Source organism: Castanea sativa, chromosome 2 (assembly GCF_040712315.1).
Source record: "Castanea sativa cultivar Marrone di Chiusa Pesio chromosome 2, ASM4071231v1".
NCBI classification, from domain to species: Eukaryota; Viridiplantae; Streptophyta; class Magnoliopsida; order Fagales; family Fagaceae; genus Castanea; species Castanea sativa.
The window spans coordinates 571,636-595,333 of record NC_134014.1 but is presented as its reverse complement, the minus strand read 5'-3'; the positions used below and the strand labels follow the sequence as shown (position 1 = coordinate 595,333).

Below are 23,698 nucleotides of genomic sequence, written 5' to 3'. Positions count from 1 at the left end.
TCTTTTACTTTTCCGGTTCTTCCTGTAATCAATCTCCTCTTCTTTCTATTTGACTTTTTCTTGTTCAACTCATGTAAAATCTATATATATATTTGCAACTAATCAACGTGGAGGTGAGATTGTTGTTTATTTGACTTGCAAAGAAAGTAGAGACATCACTCATAATCATGAACTTAATTTTCCATCTCCTAAAAGTTTGCCTTGTGTTATTTACAAATTATTAATTAACATATTTAAATTCTCTTAGAAATGACCCAAGAAATTCTGGAAAAAATAGAGGCTGGAGGAGCTTTGGCTAAACAAGCAGATCAACAAGGTCGGACTCCACTTCACTTGGCTGCACTCTTCAATTCTATTTCCACAATAGAGCCACTACTGACATTTGATAGAGATGTAGCATACATAAAAGATAAAAACGGTAGGACCGCTCTTCACATTGCAGCTCATCGCGGCAATAGAAAAGTAATTCAAAAGATTTTGTCAAGGTGTCCGGATTGTTTTGAACTAGTTGACAGCGAAGGCCGGAATGTACTCCATATTGCAGTGGCCACCTCTGTTCCTGGGCTTGGGCCCAAGGTTACAGTGAATTTTTTCCTCAAATTTTTAAGGTTCAGCAACCTTTTGAATGAGAAGGATGCCGATGGGAACACACCTCTCCTCCTCCATTCCAATTCACTTTGGGGCCAATGGTCTCTGATGCGTCATCCTAAAGTCGATAAAATGGCCTTCAACAAACAAAACCTCAACGCTTATGATCTCGCTCTAACCAGTGACAAATTACCAAGCTTTAAGGTAATGCAATCTTTACACTTGCATCAAAAAAATAATTTATTTTATTTTATGGGGACATCTTTTTTTCTTTTCCATAATACAGAGGGAAGTTTTCAAAAATAATTTTCCTTTCATTTTCTATAGAAAAACTTAGAAACAAAGAGAATACATGACAGTTCTTCACGTGGTTTGGCACTTGAGGCCTACATAGGAGTTTGTTAGCATTTTTTCAATTACATTGATAGGTGTACGTGGTAGTTAGACTTAGTTGAGATTGATTTTAGGCACTGGTTTTTAAATTAGAAGAACTACCCATACATTTGTTGCCATAATGAAAGAGATAAAATAGAAGACACATGGCTGGTTTTGGGCTCTAAGGCAACAATTTTTACAACAACTAGTAAGTTTCCCGTACGATGCACGGATAATGTTATAATATTTTATGTAAATTTGTTTTTGGAAAATATTATACATATATTATAACATATTTATTATAAAACTTTGTTAGTAAAAAGTAGCAATTATAAATTACACACATATATCTATTATAATTATTTTGCTCAAGTAATGAGCAATAATGAAAACAATTTAGAGTAATATTGTATAATAAAAGTTGATAAAAGCATATTAATTCATTCTATATTATTGATTTTTATTATGTGATGTAATAAAAAGTTTCATTACGATTTTTTTTTTCTTCAATGCTTTGTTATTGGGGTATGGTGACGCTTGTTGTCATCATCAGTTTTTCCATCTTCAACATTTGAAATTTAGTCCATCCATATTTGTTCAATTTTTGAGTTTTCGTCATTTTTTCCTTTTGTTTCATCATTTGTGTTAATGACTAATGAATTGGCACTAAGAGATTCTTGATTAGATCTTACAAAGTTTGAACTTTGTCACTAAGATTTTTCATAGGTATTTGCATTTGTATTAAATTTCAATGATGTAACAGTTTTTTGTAAATTTTTTATTTTTGTTAATTTTGGAATAGTGCAGCAAAAAGAATTAACATAGTATGTTGAATTGTGTTTTTTTTTTCTTCCATACCTTTTTATCATTTGAAGACGCAACTATGTAATTTTGAAAACCATTTTTTAGATTGAATTCATTCAAATGAAGTAGAGAAATCAATTTTTTTCCTAATTTTTTTTTCAAATCAAGTGGGATTGCTTCTCCAATATCAATATTTTTACAATAATTTAAATAAGTTGTACCTTAGTTTATTTTTTAGCAAGATCTCGATCTTGTAGATTTATTTAGGATTTTCTTGGCATCTTGATCAAATATCACAAACTTTGTTTTGTTAGTTGCATTAAAAACTTCAATTTGAATCATGTATCTAAAGTAGTTTGCAATTGTATATATATATATATAGTAGTTATATGAGATAAATATATTATAAATATTTGGAGAGTATGTAATTAATGTGAGTGTCTCTAACTTTGGGATAAAAAGATTTATTTTTGTTTTACATTTTGCACACCAAAATGATCTTGTTTGTAATTTGACATTCCTTTCACAAAGTATGCACAAAATGTAATACCAACCCATTGTTGTATCAATGTTACTTATTCTTGCAATACCCTAGCAATTCACATCTTGCAATGAACTTTGAAATTAATATGTATTAGTTTTTAATATAAATAATATGATCTTTTTTTTTTTTTTTACATAAATTAATATGTATTAACAAACATTTTTTGTAGGATCTCATTTAATGCATTTTATCTTTACTGTCTTCATATTATTTAAAAATAAATCCTCCTATGAAAATTGTTTTGCATGTATATTTCGTATTTCTTGTATATGATCGTTTTTTTGACCATTCCTATCATTGAATTTTTTTAAAAGAAAATATTAAGTTAATGGCATTTTATGAGATAGTATATGCTATTTATTAGACTTTTTTGTTATTATAAATTTTAAAAATATGCACTTATCAATTATTTCAGCAACCTGAGGGATCCAAGATTTATATATATTTTTGTTGCACTGGTCGATGACAGAGAATTTGTCTGCATAAATTGCATAGAATATTATTAATAGACAAAAGCATATTGAATTAAAATTAGGGAAAAATGGAGATATTTCATGAGAATGAGATTTTCTAGAAGTATCATCTATATGTGGGGAGGAAGAAGAGAGTTTGTAAGAGGGTAAGAGTTTTTGTTTGATTTACACGTGGGAATGGTCAAACTTGGGTCATAATATGTAAGGTAATAATTGGACTTGAGTTTTTCATAAGATTTGATCTACTTTTAAAAGGTAATTAATTTTATAGTGAATAATTTTTGGTCTAATTGTCAAGAATAACTCATATCAATATAATAGTAAAAATAAGTTACTATGATCTATTAGGTAACAGTAAAAAAAACTTAATAAAAAGACGTAAAAAATGCTAAATTTATATAATAGTAAAAATAAGTTACTATAATTTATTGGCTAACAGTAAAAAAAAACTTAATGAAAAAAGGTAAAAAAAAAAAAAAGTTAAATGCAATAAATTACTATGATCTATTGAGTAACAGTAAAAAAAAAACTTAATAAAAAGAGGTAAAAAATGCTAAATTTATAAAATAGTAAAAATAAATTACTATTGTAAGGACACAATTCAAGTTCCCAAACTACGACTGGGAGAAAAATGGGCTTGAAAGGCCTTTCTTTACAATGAATTTGTAGAGGATGGGCTTGTAATTTAGATTTCAAGGATGGTTTAGACAATTACAAAAAGAACGGGCTTTGGGCCCAATAGAACAGAACAAAGAATCGTTTGCAAAGAGTAAGACTGAGAAATTGTCCTCGGATTGTGTCCGAGGATGGTTTCTAATGATATTTCTCAAGTTTGGATACAAGTGTTGATTATCATTTACTATTGGCTCTATCTCTTTTACTCAGAAAAGTCCTCCCCTTCTTCGTATGCCTTTCCTCCTATTTATATCCTTTTCTTTCCCTTCATCACCTTCCACTTTTCTGGTTGCAATCCCCCTTTTTGGATACTTGTCCCATCCATTCTTCCCTAAAGCCCGCTGGGATTAGGGACCAAGTTCCAAGCTCGATGTTCAGGTCCCATCCTTCCATCTATACAGTCAGCGTATCAATTTACAGAGCTTTTAATGTATGGGCGGTGGTAGCAGCTTTATTTTTAGGCATTCCACCGTTCTTTCTCTCGCCCTCCACGTATACCGTGCATCCCCATAATTGTAGGACTCATTATAATATAACCCAGGGATACCAAACTTCTCTTTCTATGTCCTCGGCCTTGAAATCCGAGGACAAATCTACTCCTCGGACGTATTTGGATATGTAAATAGTCCACGACCATTTTGATGTCTTCGGATTTTGGGTTTCCAGCCCAAAATACTTCGTTGGGCCATCCTTCATATACTATTGGGCCCAATACCCCTACAATAGCCCCTCGAGTTTCTTTATTTTTTCACCTCGGGAGAAAAATAGAATCTCGACTTAAAAAGACCCTGTTACCTGCGTACTTTTGGCAACATTGTTGACGTAAATAACTTCTGAATCACCCATCGCGTGTTCCCAATGCTTCGGTATGCGAAACGCCCCCGAATTGATTGTTGGCGCTTCTATGTCCCCCACGTTTCATTAATATGACACATATCCAACGGTCGAGAGCGATTCCTGGGTTGAGGCGGGAATTCGCCCGCTTTAAAACATCTTCTGACATATAAATACTAATTTTCTTCAAAATTCTTCACACTACAGAAACCTCATAACGTACCTGCCACACTTTTCATCTCCCCGTACTCTCTCTCTGTCTATCAAGTACCCTGTCCGAGGTGACCGTGCTTTCTTCCTTTTTAAAAGTAAGTTCTTCAATACTCTGCCCCTCCTTATCAGCTTTTTTGTTTTCTTTTGTTTCTTTTCTTTCCCATCTTCTCTTTTTCACTGTGTCTTTCATCCTCGGCATAGTTATTTTTTCTCCACACCCCCCCTTTTTTCAAAAAGAATGGGTAGATTTGCGTCCCTGGTGGATTCAAACGAAAAAATAGAACAGTTTAAGGTTAAGTACAAAATTCCCTCGGATGTATCCATTAGGTACTGTAACGAGGAAGAGTTTTATACAAAAAGAAAAACGGGGGAAGTTGTAATCCCGATGATTGCGTTCATCGAAGGGGGAATGAAAATCCCCATGGGAACTGTGACTAGGGATTATCTTAGGGCTTTTAGGTTGGCTCCCACCCAGTGTGCCCCAAATGTCTTTAGGATCTTAGGTTCCATAGACGCTTTAAATGAGAAGATGAACCTAGGGCTCACTCACCACGACGTGAACTGGGTTTATAACCTCCATCACCTAAGCAAAAAAGATGAATATTACCTAAAGTCTAGACACCCAGAAGTCGAGCTAATTCAATGTCTGCCCGAATCAAATAAGGGCCTAAAACTGACTTCCTGATCATATCAGGAAATTGGCACGACGGCCTCCCCTGTCCGACAAGGGAAGGGACTCCAGGTGAAGTTTCTTTTACATACTTTTATCTTTCGTCTTTTTACTTACTCTTACCCACTTTTACTTGGACAACTCTGCAGATCCACACGCCGCGGATCGTCATCCTAACCTTGTGGATTTCGGGCGATTGGATAGGATCCTACAAGCCGAGATCTTCGTGCACACCGACGGTCAACTCCGTGCGGCTCATCTGATCCTCGGCTACACTCCAATATCAAAAGCCTTTCAGGCGCCGAAGTGCGTGATTAAAGCCCGCGATCCTCGTCTTCCTCGGATTAGCGTTGCTGTGGAGGGTTTTTTGCTACCGGGGGGGACTACCATTCCTCAAGGTACCTTGGTCACCCAACCAATCCAACCGCCACCATTTGTTCCGGTTGGGATTCCCACAGTTCCTTTCTCCACAATTTTAACCTCTGGTGAAGCCGCATCTTCCTACCTTACCGTAAAGGAAGAAGAAGAAGAAGAAGAAGTTGACGTACCAGATTCCGAGGACGAGTTCGAGGTTTTTAATCAACTCCACTCTCCGAAGACTCAACTTCCATCCTAGGCACTACAACCCAAATATCAAAGGTTACTACCGAAGAACTTGACGTTATGGGCATTCAACGAAAGATTAAACCCAGCTGAAAGATGTCCTTGAGGGCGCCGACAAGGACCCTAGAGTCCAAGAACCTCCAAAAGAGGTGCGCCCTCGGACTCAAGAAAAGGGTGCTGACAAACGCCCTGAAGCTAGGCTTCCTCCTCCTCCTCCATCCTCCCAAACTCAACGTGCCAACATAGCTGATCTCAAAAGAAAAAGGGATCAGCCGAAAGGGAAGGAAGTTGTGGAGGTAGGAAAGGGTTCTGTATCCAAGGAGCCCGAGGTTGAAAAGGGTGCAAAGCAAGCCCGCACCATACAGACTAGGTCGGAAAGAAGAACCGACCAACAGGCGGTCGTACGCGCCCCTGTATGGCTTCCTGACCTTTCTATGGACGATGAGGTCATCACCGTGGATGCGTCCATTAGAAATTCCGATGAAGGGACAGCGGCATGCGTCGCAGATGCTTTGGAGCAAGCACTGTTACTCCCCGAGGATATGATTGAGCTGAGAAAGAAAAGGGACCACACCGTCTTCATGACTTTGAAGAAGGAGCTTGCAATGGTGAGTTTTCTCTAAAACCTTGACTTTTGTTTTTATTTCCTATATATATCTATACGTCTAAGGTTTATATGTTTTGTTTGTAGGCCGTTCAATCTGCCCATAGGGCGGAAGAGATTGCCATTAATTCCTACAAGTCTCTGAGGGCCGAGGAGTCCAGGCGTGAAACTGCTCAAAAGATCTCGGACCTTCATAAGAAGAAACTGCAGGAGGTCACAGCAAAATTGGCTAAGGTTGAGAGTGCCAAGGCGGGCTTAGAGGCTGATCTGAAAACGACGACTAAACAGGCCGAGGATCAGTGCCTAATGCTTCGCCAAGCTGAGGATAACCTCTTAGTAGCACGAAGGCTCGTAGAGGATCTTAAGAAAGATCTGCACGAGTCTGAGAAGGCCAAAGAAGAAGCCATCAAGGGCAAAGAAGAAGCCATTGAGGAGAAGAAAAAGGCTGAGAAAGCAAAGGAAGAGGCCGAGAACTCGAGGGACCAAGCCGAACAAGACGGTTATGATATAGGCGTGAAGGAGGTCACTGAAACCTTCAAGGCTCAGGTTCCCGAGGTATGTAGGCACTACTGCCTCCAAGTGTGGAATGAGGCACTTTCCCAAGCTGGGGTTGATGCCTCTTCCACTCTTTGGAAAGCAGAGAGTGTCTACTATCCTCCTGCAATTCGCGCTTCTTCCATTCCTGACACTGCACAAGAAGCTGCCCAGGGATCATCCGAGGATAAGGGGGGTGATTTGGCTGAAGACTCAACTCTTCCTGAAGATGCCCCTGAACAACTTGACCCTGCACAAGAAAAGGCAATTGAAGACGTACAGCCTTCAAGTGATCTTCGGGAATCTTCAAAGGATGAGTTGGGTGATCAAGCTAACCCAATAACCTTGATAGATGATCCCAAAGGCAAAGGAATTGCCGTTGAGTCCTCGGTTCAGCTTCCATTTCCTCAAGACTCCAAAGGCCCTCTGAAGATTAAGCTGAAACAGTGACTTGCTTGTTGTCTTTCCTTTCTTTATTTTTATTTTGTCTCCAAGTGTAATACCTAAGTATAGGTGCAAAAGTACTTTTTTGGAATTTAATACAAGAATGAATGTTTGTTTTTAGATGATTCTTATACATATATTTTTTTTTGTTTTTATGCTGATCATATCATTCCATAAATATCATCTTCTTGTCTTTTACCAAAGTTACTAGCAACAACTTGAATTGAAATTTGATACTCCAGGAGGGTTTAATTATGCCGGGAACTGCATAAAGTGATGTTTTTTTTTTTGAGTATTTGATTCTTCATTTTGGATCTCTAGTTTGAACTACGTAAAGATAAGGCATATGGTCTATGCAAATATCTGATGTTTATGTCAAAAAAAAAAGAACAGAAGTATTAATTTTTCCCAAGTAATTGATCCGAGGATCGAGGCATACCAAGTTTCAGCTTGACACTTAGATGAATAAATTTAAAAATGTTAATTTTCCCAAAGTAGATGATCCGAGGACCAGACGTAACTTAGGTTCTGTTTAACACTTAGTAAAGAATATCAATTTAGACGAGGTATGTGGTCCGAGGATCCAGGCATACCAAGTTTCAGCTTGACACTTAGATGAATAAATTTAAAATGTTAATTTTCCCAAAGTAGATGATCCGAGGACCAGACGTAACTTAGGTTCTGTTTAACACTTAGTAAAGAATATCAATTTAGACGAGGTATGTGGTCCGAGGATCCAGGCATACCAAGTTTCAGCTTGATACTTAGATGAATAAATTTAAAGTGTTAATTTTCCCAAAGTAGATGATCCGAGGACCAGACGTAACTTAGGTTTCCGTTTAACACTTAGTAAAGAATATCAATTTAGACGAGGTATGTGGTCCGAGGATCGAGGCATACCAAGTTTCAGCTTGACACTTAGATGAATAAATATAAAATGTAAAGTTTCCAAAAGTATAAGAACCTACGACCAGACGTAACTTAGGTTCTGTTTAACACTTAGTAAAGAATATCAATTTAGACGAGGTATGTGGTCCGAGGATCCAGGCATACCAAGTTTCAGCTTGATACTTAGATGAATAAATTTAAAGTGTTAATTTTCCCAAAGTAGATGATCCGAGGACCGTACGTAACTTAGGTTCTGTTTAACACTTAGTAAAGAATATCAATTTAGACGAGGTATGTGGTCCGAGGATCCAGGCATACCAAGTTTCAGCTTGACACTTATATGAATAAATTTAAAGTGTTAATTTTCCCAAAGTAGATGATCCGAGGACCAGACGTAACTTAGGTTCTGTTTAACACTTAGTAAAGAATATCAATTTAGACGAGGTATGTGGTCCGAGGATCCAGGCATACCAAGTTTCAGCTTGATACTTAGACGAATGAAGATAACGAATATAATGTAGTTTACAACAAAGAACGGCCGAAGTGCCCTTTATTTAGTAATAGTACCTTCGTAGATTATTTACATTCCGGGGACGTTGTACAACATTCTCGTCCAAATCTTCCAGATTGTAGGCCCCTATTCCCGCGACCGAAGTAATACGATAAGGTCCTTCCCGGTTGGGCCCCAATTTTCCCCACGCGGGATTCTTCATCGTGCCCAAAACTTTCCTTAATACTAAGTCACCTGGTCCAAGAGGTCGAAGTTTCACATGAGAATCATATCCCTGCTTGAGCTTATGTTGATAATAAGCTAGTTGAACCATGGCGCTTTCTCGCCGTTCCTCAACTAAGTCTATGTTTGTGATTAATAGTTCATCATTGCTATCCGAAATAAAGGAGCTTTTCTTCGGGGTTGGGAACCCGGTTTCTAAGGGGATTCTTGCCTCGGCTCCATAAGTCATGGCGAAGGGTGTTTCACCTGTGGATCTTCGTGGTGTAGTTCTATACGTCCACAAGACATGTGGCAGTTCTTCCACCCACCTCCCCTTGGCGTCACCCAACCTCTTTTTGAGTCCGCTCACTATTACTTTGTTGACGGCTTCGGCTTGCCCATTTCCTTGGGGATAAGCCGGAGTGGAATATCTATTCGTAATGCCCGGATCACGGCGGTATTTCCGAAAGGCTTTGCTATCAAATTGTAAACCGTTATCCGAAATGAGAGTATGAGGGATGCCGAACCCGGTAACGATATTCTTCCATACAAACTTTTTTGCTTCCGTGTCTCGATGTTTGATAATGGCTCGGCTTCAACCCATTTGGTAAAGTAATCTGTTCCCACGAGAAGCCACCGTCGGTTTCCCGTTGCTTTGGGGAAGGGTCCAACAATGTCCAAGCCCCATTGGGCAAAAGGCCATGGGCTAGATAGAGGATTTAGGACTCCACCTGGTTGATGTATATTTGGAGCGAACCTTTGACATTGGTCACATTTCTTTGCATAATTTTGCGCTTCTCTCTCGCATATTTGGCCACCAATAGCCCCGAGTAAGGGCCCCGTGAGCTAAAGACCTTCCTCCGTGTGACTTCCGCAAATCCCTTCGTGTAGCTCTTCCAAAAGTAGCTCTGTTGCCTCGGGGTGTATGCATAGCAAATATGGTCCAGAACAGGAACTTTTGTACAATTTTTGGTCCTCGGATAACCGAAACGAGTGGCTTTTCTGCGAACCTTATCCGCTTCAGCTTTTTCTCCGGGTAGGATGTCATTTCGAGAAATGTTACTATTTGATCCATCCAACTAGGTCCTGTCCTAATTTGAAGAATTTGAGTGGAGTTACCATCCGTCCCAGTGGGCTTCAACAGATCTTCAACGAGGATAACTCGTGGTAGACTTTGTGCCGAGGACGTCGCGAGCGTGGCTAATGAGTCGGCATGGGTATTGCCACATCTGGATACATGCAATAGTAGAAAAGACTCAAATTTAGATTGCATAAACCTGACCTGGGTTAGGTATTCTCGCATTCTGGAATCCCTTGCTTCTAGCTTCCCTTCTACTTGGCCTACCACCAATAGTGAGTCCGAGAACATTTGCACCGCCTTTCCTCCCATTTTATGAACCATGTTCATCCCTGCGAGGACCGCTTCATACTCTGCTTCGTTGTTGGTGGCCGAGAATCCTAATCTTAGGGATTTCTCAAAAGTAATACCCTCGGGGATATCAAAACTAATCCGATACCTGATCCCCTCTGATTTGCTGCTCCATCAACATGGACTTTCCATAACGGAGGCCCTTCACACGAAATCATGCCTACTGATTTTTTACCCATGCCTTCTTGATAGTCTTCTAACGAAGGCTCAGCAAACTCTGCCACAAGGTCCGCGATGACCTGCCCCTTTATAGAGGTGCGAGGCATATACTTGATATCGAAAGCTCCTAGGACAGTTCCCCATTTGGCAATTCTTCCCATATAATCTGCACTTCGCAAAATTGATTTGAGAGGGAGTTGTGTAAGAACAACAACCGTATGAGACTGGAAGTAATGGGGAAGTCTTCGTGTAGCATGTACCACAGCCAAGATAGCTTTTTCCTGTGACAAATAACTCAGCTCGGCCTCATGCAGATATTTGATTACAGAGATCACCGGTCTCTGGATGTTATTGTCATCTCGGATAAGAACCGGACTAACCGCATGTTTAGCCACCGCAATATATGCAAACGAATCTCATCAACCTCGGTCGAGACATAACCGGTGGTCGCGAGAGATATTCTTTTAGTCGTTGGAAAGCTGTTGCACACTCCTCGGTCCATTCAAAACCCTTCCATTTATTTAATAACTGAAAGAAAGGCCTGCATCTGTCCGCGGACCGAGATATAAATCGGTTGAGAGCAGCAGTCATACCTGTTAGCCTTTGCACCTCTTTAGGATTCCGAGGTGGGTGTAAGCTGCTTATTGCCTTAACCTGAGCAGGATTCACTTCAATTCCTCGGTGAGTCACCATATATCCTAGAAACTTGCCCGACCCCACACCGAAAGAGCATTTAGAGGCATTGAGCCGCAATTTATACTCTCTTAGCTTCTGAAAAGTGTTGCTCAGATCTTCCAGATGTGCAGAAACTTCTTTACTCTTTACTACCATATCGTCCACGTATACCTCAATATTTTTTCCTAGCTGTGCCTCAAACATCCTCGTCATCATCCTTTGGTAGGTAGCCCCTGCGTTTTTCAAGCCAAAAGGCATTACCTTATAATGATAATTTCCCGTAGGAGTGACGAATGCTGTCTTCTCCTGGTCCTCAACGGCTAAAGGTATCTGGTGATAACCTTGGAAAGCATCAAGAAAACTCATCCGAGGATGTCCAACGATGGCGTCAACCAGTTGATCAATCCGAGGCATCGGGAATGAGTCCTTTGGGCAAGCCTTGTTTAAATCTGTGAAATCTACACATACTCTCCACTTCCCATTCTTCTTTTTCACCACCACAGTATGGGCTAACCATTCAGGATAAAACACTTCTTTGATAGCCCCTGCCGCTTTGAGTTTGAGCACTTCCTCTTTGACGGCTTCCGAATGTTCCTTTGAGGACCTCCGAGGTGGTTGCCTCCTCGGCACTACGGTTGGATTGACCCTTAAATGATGACATATGAAGTTCGGATCAACCCCAGGGGCCTCATACGCGTTCCAAGCAAATACATCCATATTTTTCTTTAAAAATAAAATCAGCTCTGTCTTCTCTTCCTGCGGCAATTGAACTCCAACCTGGAAGAACTTTTCAGGATCATTGTCTATGATAATTTTCTCCAATTCTTCACACGTTGCTTCATCTACCTCGGCTATGGGAAGAGACTTTGATTGCTATGCTTCACCGTTAGCCGAGGACGGGGAGTCTGGTTCTGGTCGACGCAGAATTGCAGCCGTGACACACTGTCGAGCCACAGACTGACTCCCAAGTAACTCCACCACCTGATCTCCAGAATGAAATTTGATTTTGACATGCAAGGTTGAGGAAACAGCCCCTAACGCATGCAGCCAAGGTCTCGCCACAATAGCCGTATAGGGAGAGTAGGCATCGACCACGATGAAATCTACGTCTACTACCTCCGGACCTGATTGCACAGGCAGTCTAATCTGTCCCTTTGGAACGACCGCTCTCCCTTCGAAGCTTATCAAGGGTGAGTCATATGGCATAAGATCTTCAACTCTTAACTTCAAGCCTCTAAATAGGTCAGGGTACATGATATCTGCACCACTACCTTGATCAACCATTACCCTCTTTACATCATAGTTCCCTATTCTGAGGGTTACCACTAAGGCATCATCATGAGGCTGGATGGTGCCCTTATTGTCCTCTTCGCAGAAACTTAGGACTGGCGGGATACTTGCCTTGATCCTCTTCGGCTGATCCCGTGACTCCTCGGCCAATGTTTGAGCAACCGACATTACCCCGAAAGGAGCCGAGCCGGTCCTACCGAGTGCCGCAAAAATGACGTTGATAGTACCTAGAGGAGGTCCGGATGAAGGACCGTCGTGGTTTGCCACTCCCGATTGGTTTCCTCGCCCGTTGGGTTGGTACGAAACCGCTTCAGCCTTTCCCTCTTTAACCAATTGTTCCAGATGATTCCACAAAGTGCGACAGTCCTCGGTGGTATGACCTCTCTCCTGGTGATAATGGCGGTGGAGATTTTGGTTGCGTCTCAAAGGGTCCCCTGCCATTTTATTTGGCCATTTGAAAAAAGGCTCATGCCTTATTTTCTCCAACACCGCCTGCACCGGCTCCCCGAAGACGGTGTTGACCACTTGTGGGGGTATGTGGCCAGCACACTGGAAAAATCCCGCGTAGGCCTATTGTTGTTGTATCGGTCCGACCCGAAATCCCTCCTTTCTTGTGGGATAACCTTCGCCTTGCCCTTTCCCCGCCGCCGATCTTCCTCAACCCTTTTGTACTCGTCGATGCGATCCATCGGTCGACGTACGCTTCGACAGGTTTCTTCGTTAAGGATTTCCTCAAGTCATGCGCTGTTGGTAGGCCGACCTTGAAGGTCCTTATTGCTCCATCGTCAAAGTCTCCGTCGATTTCGTTGATCATTTCCCGACCGGTCCGAATATGTTTTCAGGGTTTCCCCTTCCCTCATGGCCATGGATAGTAAAGAATCCAATGGACGAGGAACTCTACTGCACGTGATAAAGCGAGAACCAAATGCCCTAGTAAGCTCTTTGAAAGAATCAATGGAGCCTGCCCTTAAGCCGTCAAACCATCTCATGGCTACGGGCCCTAGGCTAGAAGGAAAAATCTTGCATAACAAAGTTTCATTCCTGGAATGCACTGCCATTCTCTGGCTGAAGTGGCTTACGTGCTCTACAGGATCCGTCCGACCATTGTAAAGAGTGAAGGCAGGTTGTGTGAAGCGCCGAGGCAACCTTCCTTCTTCCAATCTGCTCGCGAAGGGTGACATGTAGATTTGGTGCAATGCTCTTCCCATTGCGTCATTTCCTAAGCCCCTAGGGGGGTAGTCTCTGCCACGTCTCCCATGCAGATTGTCTTCTTCGGAAGAGGCATATTCACCTGGGGGAGTTCTGGATCTTTGCCCGTAATTGTCATCCTCGGATCCTTCCGAAGAGGGGTCAGAGGTCGGAGGAGTTCTCCTTCGCCTCTCGTGGCGCAATCTCCTCTTTAGGCCGTCAATCTCCTTCTGCATGGCCCTGGCATTTCTTTCATAAGGAGCTCTGCTTCCTCCTTGCGAATGACTTGCACTTCTGATGGTATGTGTAGTATGTACACTTCCCTCTCGGTTCTCTCCGTGATCAGGATGCAAGGAGAGATCCTCACGCTGAGAGCCCACGGACTCCGCACTGCGTTGTGGTCCTGATCCTACCATGATGTCCTAAACTTCCTTAAAGACTAAATTCCCACAGACGGCGCCAATTGTAAGGACACAATTCAAGTTCCCAAACTACGACTGGGAGAAAAATGGGCTTGAAAGGCCTTTCTTTACAATGAATTTGTAGAGGATGGGCTTGTAATTTAGATTTCAAGGATGGTTTAGACAATTACAAAAAGAACGGGCTTTGGGCCCAATAGAACAGAACAAAGAATCGTTTGCAAAGAGTAAGACTGAGAAATTGTCCTCGGATTGTGTCCGAGGATGGTTTCTAATGATATTTCTCAAGTTTGGATACAAGTGTTGATTATCATTTACTATTGGCTCTATCTCTTTTACTCAGAAAAGTCCTCCCCTTCTTCGTATGCCTTTCCTCCTATTTATATCCTTTCCTTTCCCTTCATCACCTTCCACTTTTCTGGTTGCAATCCCCCTTTTTGGATACTTGTCCCATCCATTCTTCCCTAAAGCCCGCTGGGATTAGGGACCAAGTTCCAAGCTCGATGTTCGAGTCCCATCCTTCCATCTATACAGTCAGCGTATCAATTTACAGAGCTTTTAATGTATGGGCGGTGGTAGCAGCTTTATTTTTAGGCATTCCACCGTTCTTTCTCTCGCCCTCCACGTATACCGTGCATCCCCATAATTGTAGGACTCATTATAATATAACCCAGGGATACCAAACTTCTCTTTCTATGTCCTCGGCCTTGAAATCCGAGGACAAATCTACTCCTCGGACGTATTTGGATATGTAAATAGTCCACGACCATTTTGATGTCTTCGGATTTTGGGTTTCCAGCCCAAAATACTTCGTTGGGCCATCCTTCATATACTATTGGGCCCAATACCCCTACAACTATAATTTATTGGCTAACAGTAAAAAAAAACTAATGAAAAAAGGTAAAAAAAAAAGGTTAAATGCAATAAATTACTATGATCTATTGAGTAACAGTAAAAAAAAACTTAATAAAAAAAGGTAAAAAATGCTAAATTTATAAAATAGTAAAAATAAGTTACTATAATCTATTGGGTAATAATAAAAAAAACTTAATGAAAAAAGGTAAAAAATATTAAATGCAATATCAGAGTGCCACGTGGCAGGACCTCATGCACTCTCACATGAGGTCTCTGCTTTTATATATATATTGATTTTAAGAGGACTTATCTATTACTTAAACTAAGTTGTGATCGGTGCATACGCACAGACATTGAATAGTATTGATAAAAAGAAAGAGATTGAAGAATTTTCTAAATTTCATAAAGATTTCGTAAATCCTAAATGATGTTAATTATTATTATTATTATAGATAAGGAAAAGTAAAATAATGTTAATTATGTTTAATGAAAAACCAAAACACCACCCCTTCTTCACCACCAAAATCATTAACTTTTTTTCCTCACCTTATATAATACACAAATCCAAACGCAAATGAAGCTAGAAAGCAAACAAATTTAAAGGGTGTACATTCCACCGGTCAAGGCATGTGAGAGTGGTGACGTGGCTGGATCCAGACAGTACACATGGAGCAACTATGAGCAAAGGAGAGGGAACACTGACTGAAGGAGAGGATCTTCAGCCCGTGCCAACGGTGTGACCATCTTGGAGAAGAGTAAGATTTGCACTTGACATAGACACCCAGTACTTGCACAAAAGGAAGATAGCGACCTCCTATGGTCAAATGCTATAGAACATCCTTTATTGGCTAAGCTTGTGTCGAATCACTGTTGGAGACATGTGTGTCACTCTTAGCATCCCTAAGATCCCTTTCCTTGTTCAGGGTTTGCTCCCCACGTAGTAGCAGAACTGCCCTCAGTTCCACTACACTGACATTAGCGTGCTTTCTCTCTCCTCCAACCGTTAGTACAATAGCTGTATTAAGATTCAAATGGAGGAATCATGGTTTGATACCTATCCTTGTGTACCTGGCAACATTTTTCGTACTATAAGAGGAACATATTGCTGAACCATTAGGGCAAGAACCTAGAGAAATTAAGAGAAAGCTAGAAAGTTTAGGTAGGAAAGTGAGGTAGAGAGAAAGGGCACTATTTGGGAAAGAACACCACCATTGCACAAAGACCTTCATTTTTACATAGTAGAAAGCATAAGAGAGTGAGGGACATTCCCCTTGCTCACCCCTGGTTTTTCATCCCTTCCAAAGGGTTTTTCACGTATTTTCTATGTCTTTTTTACTTTCCATGTTACGCTTTCTTTTTCTCTCGACTTTAAAGTGTTAAACCTTTCATTTTTAGCATTCTTAGGATTTTTCACTTAAATGTATTGTTAGATCCATCACCCACACTCTTGTATAGTTTTGATAATCTAACTTATACGTACATTTTTGGCGACTTCACTAGGGAGAATCTTTGGTTATCTTTCCTTTTAGTTATATCCTATTTGTCCTTTTTCCTGCCTTGTATTCAGTTATCTTTCTCTTTGGCCATCCAATGCCTCTGAGAAAGAAAAACACAGGTGCTCAGGCTGGTTTAGGAGAAAACCAGCAAGCAGAAGTGAGTGTAGACTATGTCTTCATGCACACTGAGGGCACAGAATCATTCGAAGAGGTTGGACAGCTCGATAATAAGGACCTCGCGGTAGCCATGAAGGACCTTCAGTGTTCTGAGGCCACCATGTGGGAAGAGTTCTAGTCCTTATGCCAAAGGACAGCTACCCCTCAAAACTCATAGGGAGGCCAAGGACCTCAAGAAGAGACCGAAAGGTCGAATCTTGTTCCACCCCAGAACCAAGATCCACTTCTTAACCAGAGGGCATCTCTACAGCCTGAGGGACCCCAAACATCTCCCTACCTAACTAGGGAGGACATTGCAACCATTCTGCTTAAGGCTAGGAAAGTAGAGAGTTCTGCTTATATCGACACAAGGCCTCCTTACCCTGAAGAGATGGCTAGGAAGCCTTATCGTGCCAGCTACACACCTCCTATCTTCCCTAAGTACAATGACATGATTAGGAATGCTAGAGAGCATATCAAGAGGTATGTGGATGCCTTGACGGCTCATTCTCATGACCATGAGCTAAGACTCAAGGAGTTTTCCAAATCTCTAGAAGGTCGAGCCTTCACTTGGTACACCAGCCTTTTACCAGGGTTGATTTTGAGCTGGAATGATATGGCTACCCAATTCATGAAGAAGTTTTTTGCTCTAGATGAAAAGCTTACTCTATTAGATTCGCAACAGGAAGGGTAGAGGATAACTGAAGGGTTACTGGACTACATCCGTAGGTTCAAGGACATCTCCTTGATATGCCATGATCCTGTAGAGGAAGAAAGATTGATGGATATTTGCATCGCTAGCATGTTGTACGAGTACCGCCCTTATCTAGAGAATCTGCAGATCCTAAGTTTCACAAGACTAGTGGAATCATCTAGGAGGACAAGCATGTCGATGAGAAAGCTTGCCAAGGGCTTGACTTCACAAACCCCAATTGCTCATAGACAACCTTGGAAGCGGGAGAGCAAAAAGGTGGAAGTAGCTATGGTAGAAGAGCCAAAGAAAGCCACCAAAAGAAGGAGGAGGGAGAAAAGTGGTATTCCTCCCCCTTTTTCTGTCTCAGCGGAAAAGCTATACAGCATCCTAAAGGCCTAGGTGAAGGATGGCATGGTGGTCTTGTCTGAGTGCAAAGATGAGCCAATAGAAGAGAAAAGGCAAGGTGCGCTTTACTGTAGGTATAACAAAAGGAGTGACCACAACACCATGGAATGTTATGCTTTGAGAAAAGGGTGATTTGATCACTAAGAATGGGAAGCGTACAAGCCAAAGGATGCATAGACTCGAGATAGAGATAACCTTTTTCATTGGTTGTGAGGACCCCATGGAAGAAGAGGCTGGGAATGCAGCCAGCAGGAGTGCTACACCCGTGCTATTGCAAGATGAAGAAATGATGTTGAGAATCCAGCAAGATGATAAAATTCATACCTTTCTTGAAGGAATAGGTCTCAAGCCATTTGCTAGAAGGGAGGCAGCTCAAGTGTTGACCCAAGTGGTAGAAAAAAGCTAGGGAACAGCTGCTTCTAAGGGAAGCTTATTGCAGGTGGCATATCAGGAGGCCAAGGAATCAATGACCTTCTCTGCCAGGGATTTAGCCAACTGAGCCGCGGATGGCAAGAGGCCCTTGTATGTCACTGCTTTCCTAGGGGCTTCCAAAATTAAGAGGACATTAATGGATAATGGATACTGGTGCCTCCCCCAACATCTTTCCCCTCCCGTCATTGGATGCCTTGGGCATTCCATGAGAAAGGATCATTCAAGAGCCACTTCAAGTGGTAGGGATAGGATCGTTGCAGCAGTGCACTCTGGGGCATGCATCTTTGGATTTGAAGGTAGGACCCATTAGGGCACGTAGTCTCTTGCATGTAATGGATGGTGATACTTCATACCATGTTATTTTAGGCCGCCCTTGGCTTAAAACACACAAAGTAATGGCTTGCACATATCAACAGTGCGTGAAGGTTGTTTGGAGAGGCAGGCTTGTGACCATTGAGGCCTCCAGGATGCCTTATGACAGAGAAGAGCTCCACTATGCAAAAGCAGATTTGTATCAAGAGTTTGAGCCCAAGGTAGAGAACAAGATCCTTCCTTTCAATGCCACCGTTTTAGAAAGGGGGCAAGAAGATGATGGAAAGGTTGTAGAACCTAAGAGACCTCCTAAGATAAGAAGGACCACCAAGCCTGATGGCAAGGTGGTCTATGAGTTTTGACGATCAAGGGAAGGGGGTCGGGAGAATGGTAGGCCTAACCCATTTAGCCTTACTCAATAGCCAGGAGGGGAGCACATAGTTGAAGAACTTGTGAAGGAAGCCCTTAAATGCATGAATGATGTTGTGAAGATTTTAGAGATCTTAACAAGGTATGTCCTAAAGATGAGTTTCCATAGCCCAATGTCGACATTCTGGTAGATGCAGCTGCTGGTCACGAACGCTTTTCCTTTATGGATGGCTACAGTGGTGACAATTAGATCTTTATGGAGTCTGCAGATGCCTAGAATATTGTCTTTATGACACCTTTTGGGAATTACTACTACAAAATGATGCCTTCTGCATTGAAGAATGTTGGTGCTACTTATCAAAGAACCATGACCTTGATCTTTGGTGATATGTTGCATAAGCAGGTGGAAGACTATGTTGATGACTTGGTGGTGAAGGCCAAGAATCCAGTTGAACACTTGTTACATTTGAGGCAAGGTTTTGAGAGATGCAAGGAGTACAACCTAAGAATGGACCCTTCCAAGTGCACCTTTGGGGTATCCTTGGGAAAGTTTTTGGGATTCCTTGTCCATTAGAGAGGAATTGATCTGGATCCCACTAAAGCTAAGTCAATAGTTGCACTCACCCCTAGCAACTTTGAAAGAATTGAGAAGCTTTGTAGGAAAGGTGTCTTACTTGAGAAGGTTTATCCCAAGATTGGTTGAGATCTTGAAACCTTTGGTCAAGCAAACCAAGAAAGGAGCAGCCTTTGCATGGTGTGATCAATGTGAGAAGGCATTCAAGAAGATACAAGCAATTTTGGCGGATCCTTATGCCATGGTTGCTCTATTACCTGGTAAGCCTCTCTTATTGTATATAGCCAATACAAAGCAATTACTGGGGGCTTTGTTAGCTCAGGAGTGGGGAGGTGTGGAAAAGCCAGTATACTACATTACCAGGCTTATGAAAGGACAAGAGTTGAGGTACTCCACGGCTGAAAAGGTATATCTATCCTTGGCATTTGCTGTGTCAAAATTTAATCATTACTTTCTAGGACATCATATACAATTGGTGACTAGGAGTAACTTAGTGAAATATCTCCTAACCCGCCCTCAATTGTCAAGGAGAATGGCTCAAGGTATTGCTTACTAGGTCTCTACTGCTATCATTTCTCAGCACCCTTTTCCCCCCTATTTCTTCTCTACCTAGTATGGTCAGCTTCCCTTTCTTTTTTAGTACAAGAAGGGCAGTTGGATCACATGCAGGTGGCATCATCCCATTGGAACCCAAATACATCGATGTTGGTACAGACATGCATTCATACCTCTATTGCTGCCACGAGAGAGAGAGAGAGAGAGAGAGAGAGAGAGAGAGAGAGAGAGAGAGAGAGAGAGAGAGAGGATAGTGTTGGACAAGGTTGTGGCCCGTCCTCCTTCTACACCAATGGGAGAGCTCCAAGGATGTACTACCTCTAACCTTGTAGCCAGCCAACCAATGGGAATGTTAGGTCAGTGTCCTTTAGGGGATAGACTAGCATTGCCAATGGTAGTGGTGAGTAATGCTAGGACACCAATTTAGGCACAATTTTGTGCCACATAGCGAGTTGTGATTGGTAAGAGTGTGTCCACTAATACACCCTTACCAATTTGTGTGTAGTGTGTAAGTGCAATTTGAGATAAGACTAACAAAGATGAATGGTTAGTTCAAGCAATCATCCAATCCATTCACACCAAGAAGGTTCACATAAGGAGAAAACCTTACAAGGATGCAAAACATGAAATATATAACTCTCACAACTAGACTTGGCAAACTTAGGGAAAGATAGATGTAGAGAGATATATATAGATACGATGATTACATTTTTTTTGCACAAGATTGATGTGTGTGCTATTACAAAAGATGTCTTTGACATTCATGAAGTATTTTGAGCACAAATATTTGAGGCTCTTACATAATATGGCTCTTTTCGAGCATAGCTTAAAAATCTTTATTCAAGAAGAAAAGTGCATTGCCTATTTCATTCTTTTCGCACCGGCTTTTTAAGAAGTGTTCAACTAGACAATTGTGAGAGACATAACGCATGCTTTATTCAATGATGAGGTTAAAACCAAACATGTTCCAAGCAAAGTGAAAACATCATGAACATTGTCTTTTTCTCACAACACGTAGACCAATGAAGTCCAAACACAAATCACAACAAGTGCATGAATGTCAAGAATAAGCAATGTTGAGCACAAGTCACAAGAGAAACTACATGGGCTAATTTCCAAAAAGTGTATATGGATAGCTATCAAGTTCAACAACCATATATTCTCTTGAGTTTCAAAACACATGATTCGATGAAAAAAAAAAAATCAAACACACAAACAAACAAAGATAAACACAGAAACTCACAAAGGGTATGTACAAAATGAAATGCAATGCATGACATTGATTCAAGATTTAGAACCGTTTCTCACCCAAGTGGGACGACTCCTATGAGAAGGTGGAGTGTGGACACAAGGGGTCTTTGGATTCGCCACCTAGTTATATGGTTCAGGAACCATGAATAGAGCGTCCTTTCGAGGAAAGACCTTTAATCTTATTACCAAAGTTTGAGTACAGAGTTTGGGTACATTTTTGGGAAGGTGTTAAATCAAACACGCAAACAAACAAAGGTAAACACAGAAACTCATAAAGGGTATGTACAAAATGAAATGCAATGCATGACATTGATTCAAGATTCAGAACCGTTTCTCACCCAAGTAGGACGACTCTTACGAGAAGGTGTAGTGTGGACATAAGGGGTCTTTGGATTCGCCACCTAGTTATATGGTTTAGGAACCATGAATATAGCATTCTTTCAAGTAAGGACCTTTGATCTTACTACCAAAGTTTGAGTTTAGAGTTTAGGTACATTCTTGGGAAGGTGTTAAGCACTCAAGATCGCCCAACCCTAAGGTTGGCCTCCCATCGTTGTGTCTTATATCTTAGCCGTATTAAAAGCACGTTCGATACTTGTATCTATACTTACACACACGCTAGCATACATCTAAGCATACAATCATGACATCATGCATCCCAAACAAACACACTTATCTATCTGCCCAAATAAAAGAGAACCAACATGCCAAGAAAACCCTAGTATTCATCTAACATGTATCAAACAAGGCATCCATCAAGCACGGCAACAAACATATCATCATAGCAAGTAAAGCATGCCATAAACCCTAATCATATATCTAGGCATATTCCATCATATCATTAAAGTGAAACCCTAACACAAATGCATAGACATTGCTAATGCATGACTTACCCTTTACTTACCTTTCAGCAGCACAACACTTATGGCATTAATGCATGAACATGTGAATGAATGGCATTGAAACTAAGAAACTCTAATCTAAACCCTAATCTAAATGAACAAACATGTTAAAAAGTGAACAAGCACTTACAAGGCTTAAAACATATGAAAAAGAGGCTACACAAAACAAACATGTAAAGGCAGAAACAAAACAAACAAAAAATTAGGGTTTTTGGGTAACGACATCACGAATGCTAGAACAGGTCTACCTACGCATGAGTTCAGCCTATGTGCGCAGGTTAGATCATGCATACGTAGATCCTTACCCAAAAAACCTAAAAACACAAAAATAGAGCCGAAGCTAAACAAGATAGAAAATGTAAATCTAGCAACCTAACATGCTTAAAAACATAAAGAAAGCTTAAAACTAACCTAAACAAACACATATAGATATAAACCAAACAAAGAAACAGATTATAGAAAAGATTAAAGGCATAAAAGGAAAAAAGAAAAGTTCAAAAGAGTTCCTTAAAAAAGAAGCTTTCAAGCTTAATTTTGACTGTTCTCCTCAGTCAATCTATCACAATTCAATAAAATAGTGTTCAGCAATCTTAAACTCAAAGGGTTGGGGCTAGAAAATATCTCAATCAAATAAAAAATGACTTGAGGGTCTTTTGTGAAAAACTCCTTTTTGATTCACTATTTTCTAGTGAATTTTAGGTTTTTTTTGTTGGATTTTTGTGTTTTGAAAATGTATCATGTAAAGCTTTTTATAGTGGAAAAAATGGGGTTTGGAATGGCTCCCAGACGATGTGGGATTCGTTCCAAACCTCAGTTATTATTGTAGAAAACTTGTCTTTCTTATGCTTCTGAAACCCTAGCTGCATACATAGGAATATGCCTGCATACACAGGAATATGCCTGCATACACATGCTTTGACTCGCGTACGCAGGCCGATGGCTACTTTGATCATTTTATTTCCAAAAATATATTTTTGCTCATTAAAAAGGTTATATTTTCTTTTTAACACTCCTTAAGTCAATTTAATATTTGATTGAGCTCCAAATTGGCCTTGGGCCTTAGGGTTCGAGCATCATTGGGGAACGAAGGCCTGAGTCATAAGGAGTACAAAATGCGGTGTCTACATGTACCATGAGGAGTTGAGTTAGGGTTAGGGTTACCATGCAAGTTGTTTGGTTCGGAGAGATGTGTAGCTATGGGGGAGAGAACGTCCACCACTTGTTTCAAAAGACCTTTGTTGTTTGATGAGCTTGAGCTTGCATGTGATGCATCATTCTTCTTCAAGGCATGAAGCTTGAAGCAATTTGGTCAGATATGACCCCTAGCACCACAATGATGACACAAGTAAGGAGTTTGCAGACCCCTTTGCTTCTTTGGAAGGGACTTGGTCACAGCCTTTCCCTTTCCAGTGGATGTACTAGTTGTTTCCTTAACCTTAGGAGTTTTTGAAGCTAACTCCTTTCTCCTCTTCTCATCGTGGGAGTCATTACTCTTCTCCTTCTCTTCACTAGTCTTAGCGGAGACAAATTTTACTGACTTTTGTCCTTTAGCAAAAATTTTTGGGTCACTAGATGA

At 40.9% G+C, this 23,698-nt stretch overlaps 1 protein-coding gene across 1 annotated transcript; it reads left to right on the top strand.

Annotated features, from left to right (window-relative positions):
• The first annotated feature begins 249 nt into the window (after positions 1-249).
• LOC142624242 (uncharacterized) lies at positions 250-7,633 on the top strand. Its single transcript, XM_075797775.1, has 4 exons — positions 250-792; positions 6,100-6,387; positions 6,471-7,307; positions 7,604-7,633. The coding sequence occupies exons 1-4, from the start codon at positions 250-252 to the stop codon at positions 7,631-7,633; spliced, it is 1,698 nt and encodes a 565-aa protein (XP_075653890.1).
• The last annotated feature ends 16,065 nt before the right edge of the window (positions 7,634-23,698 follow it).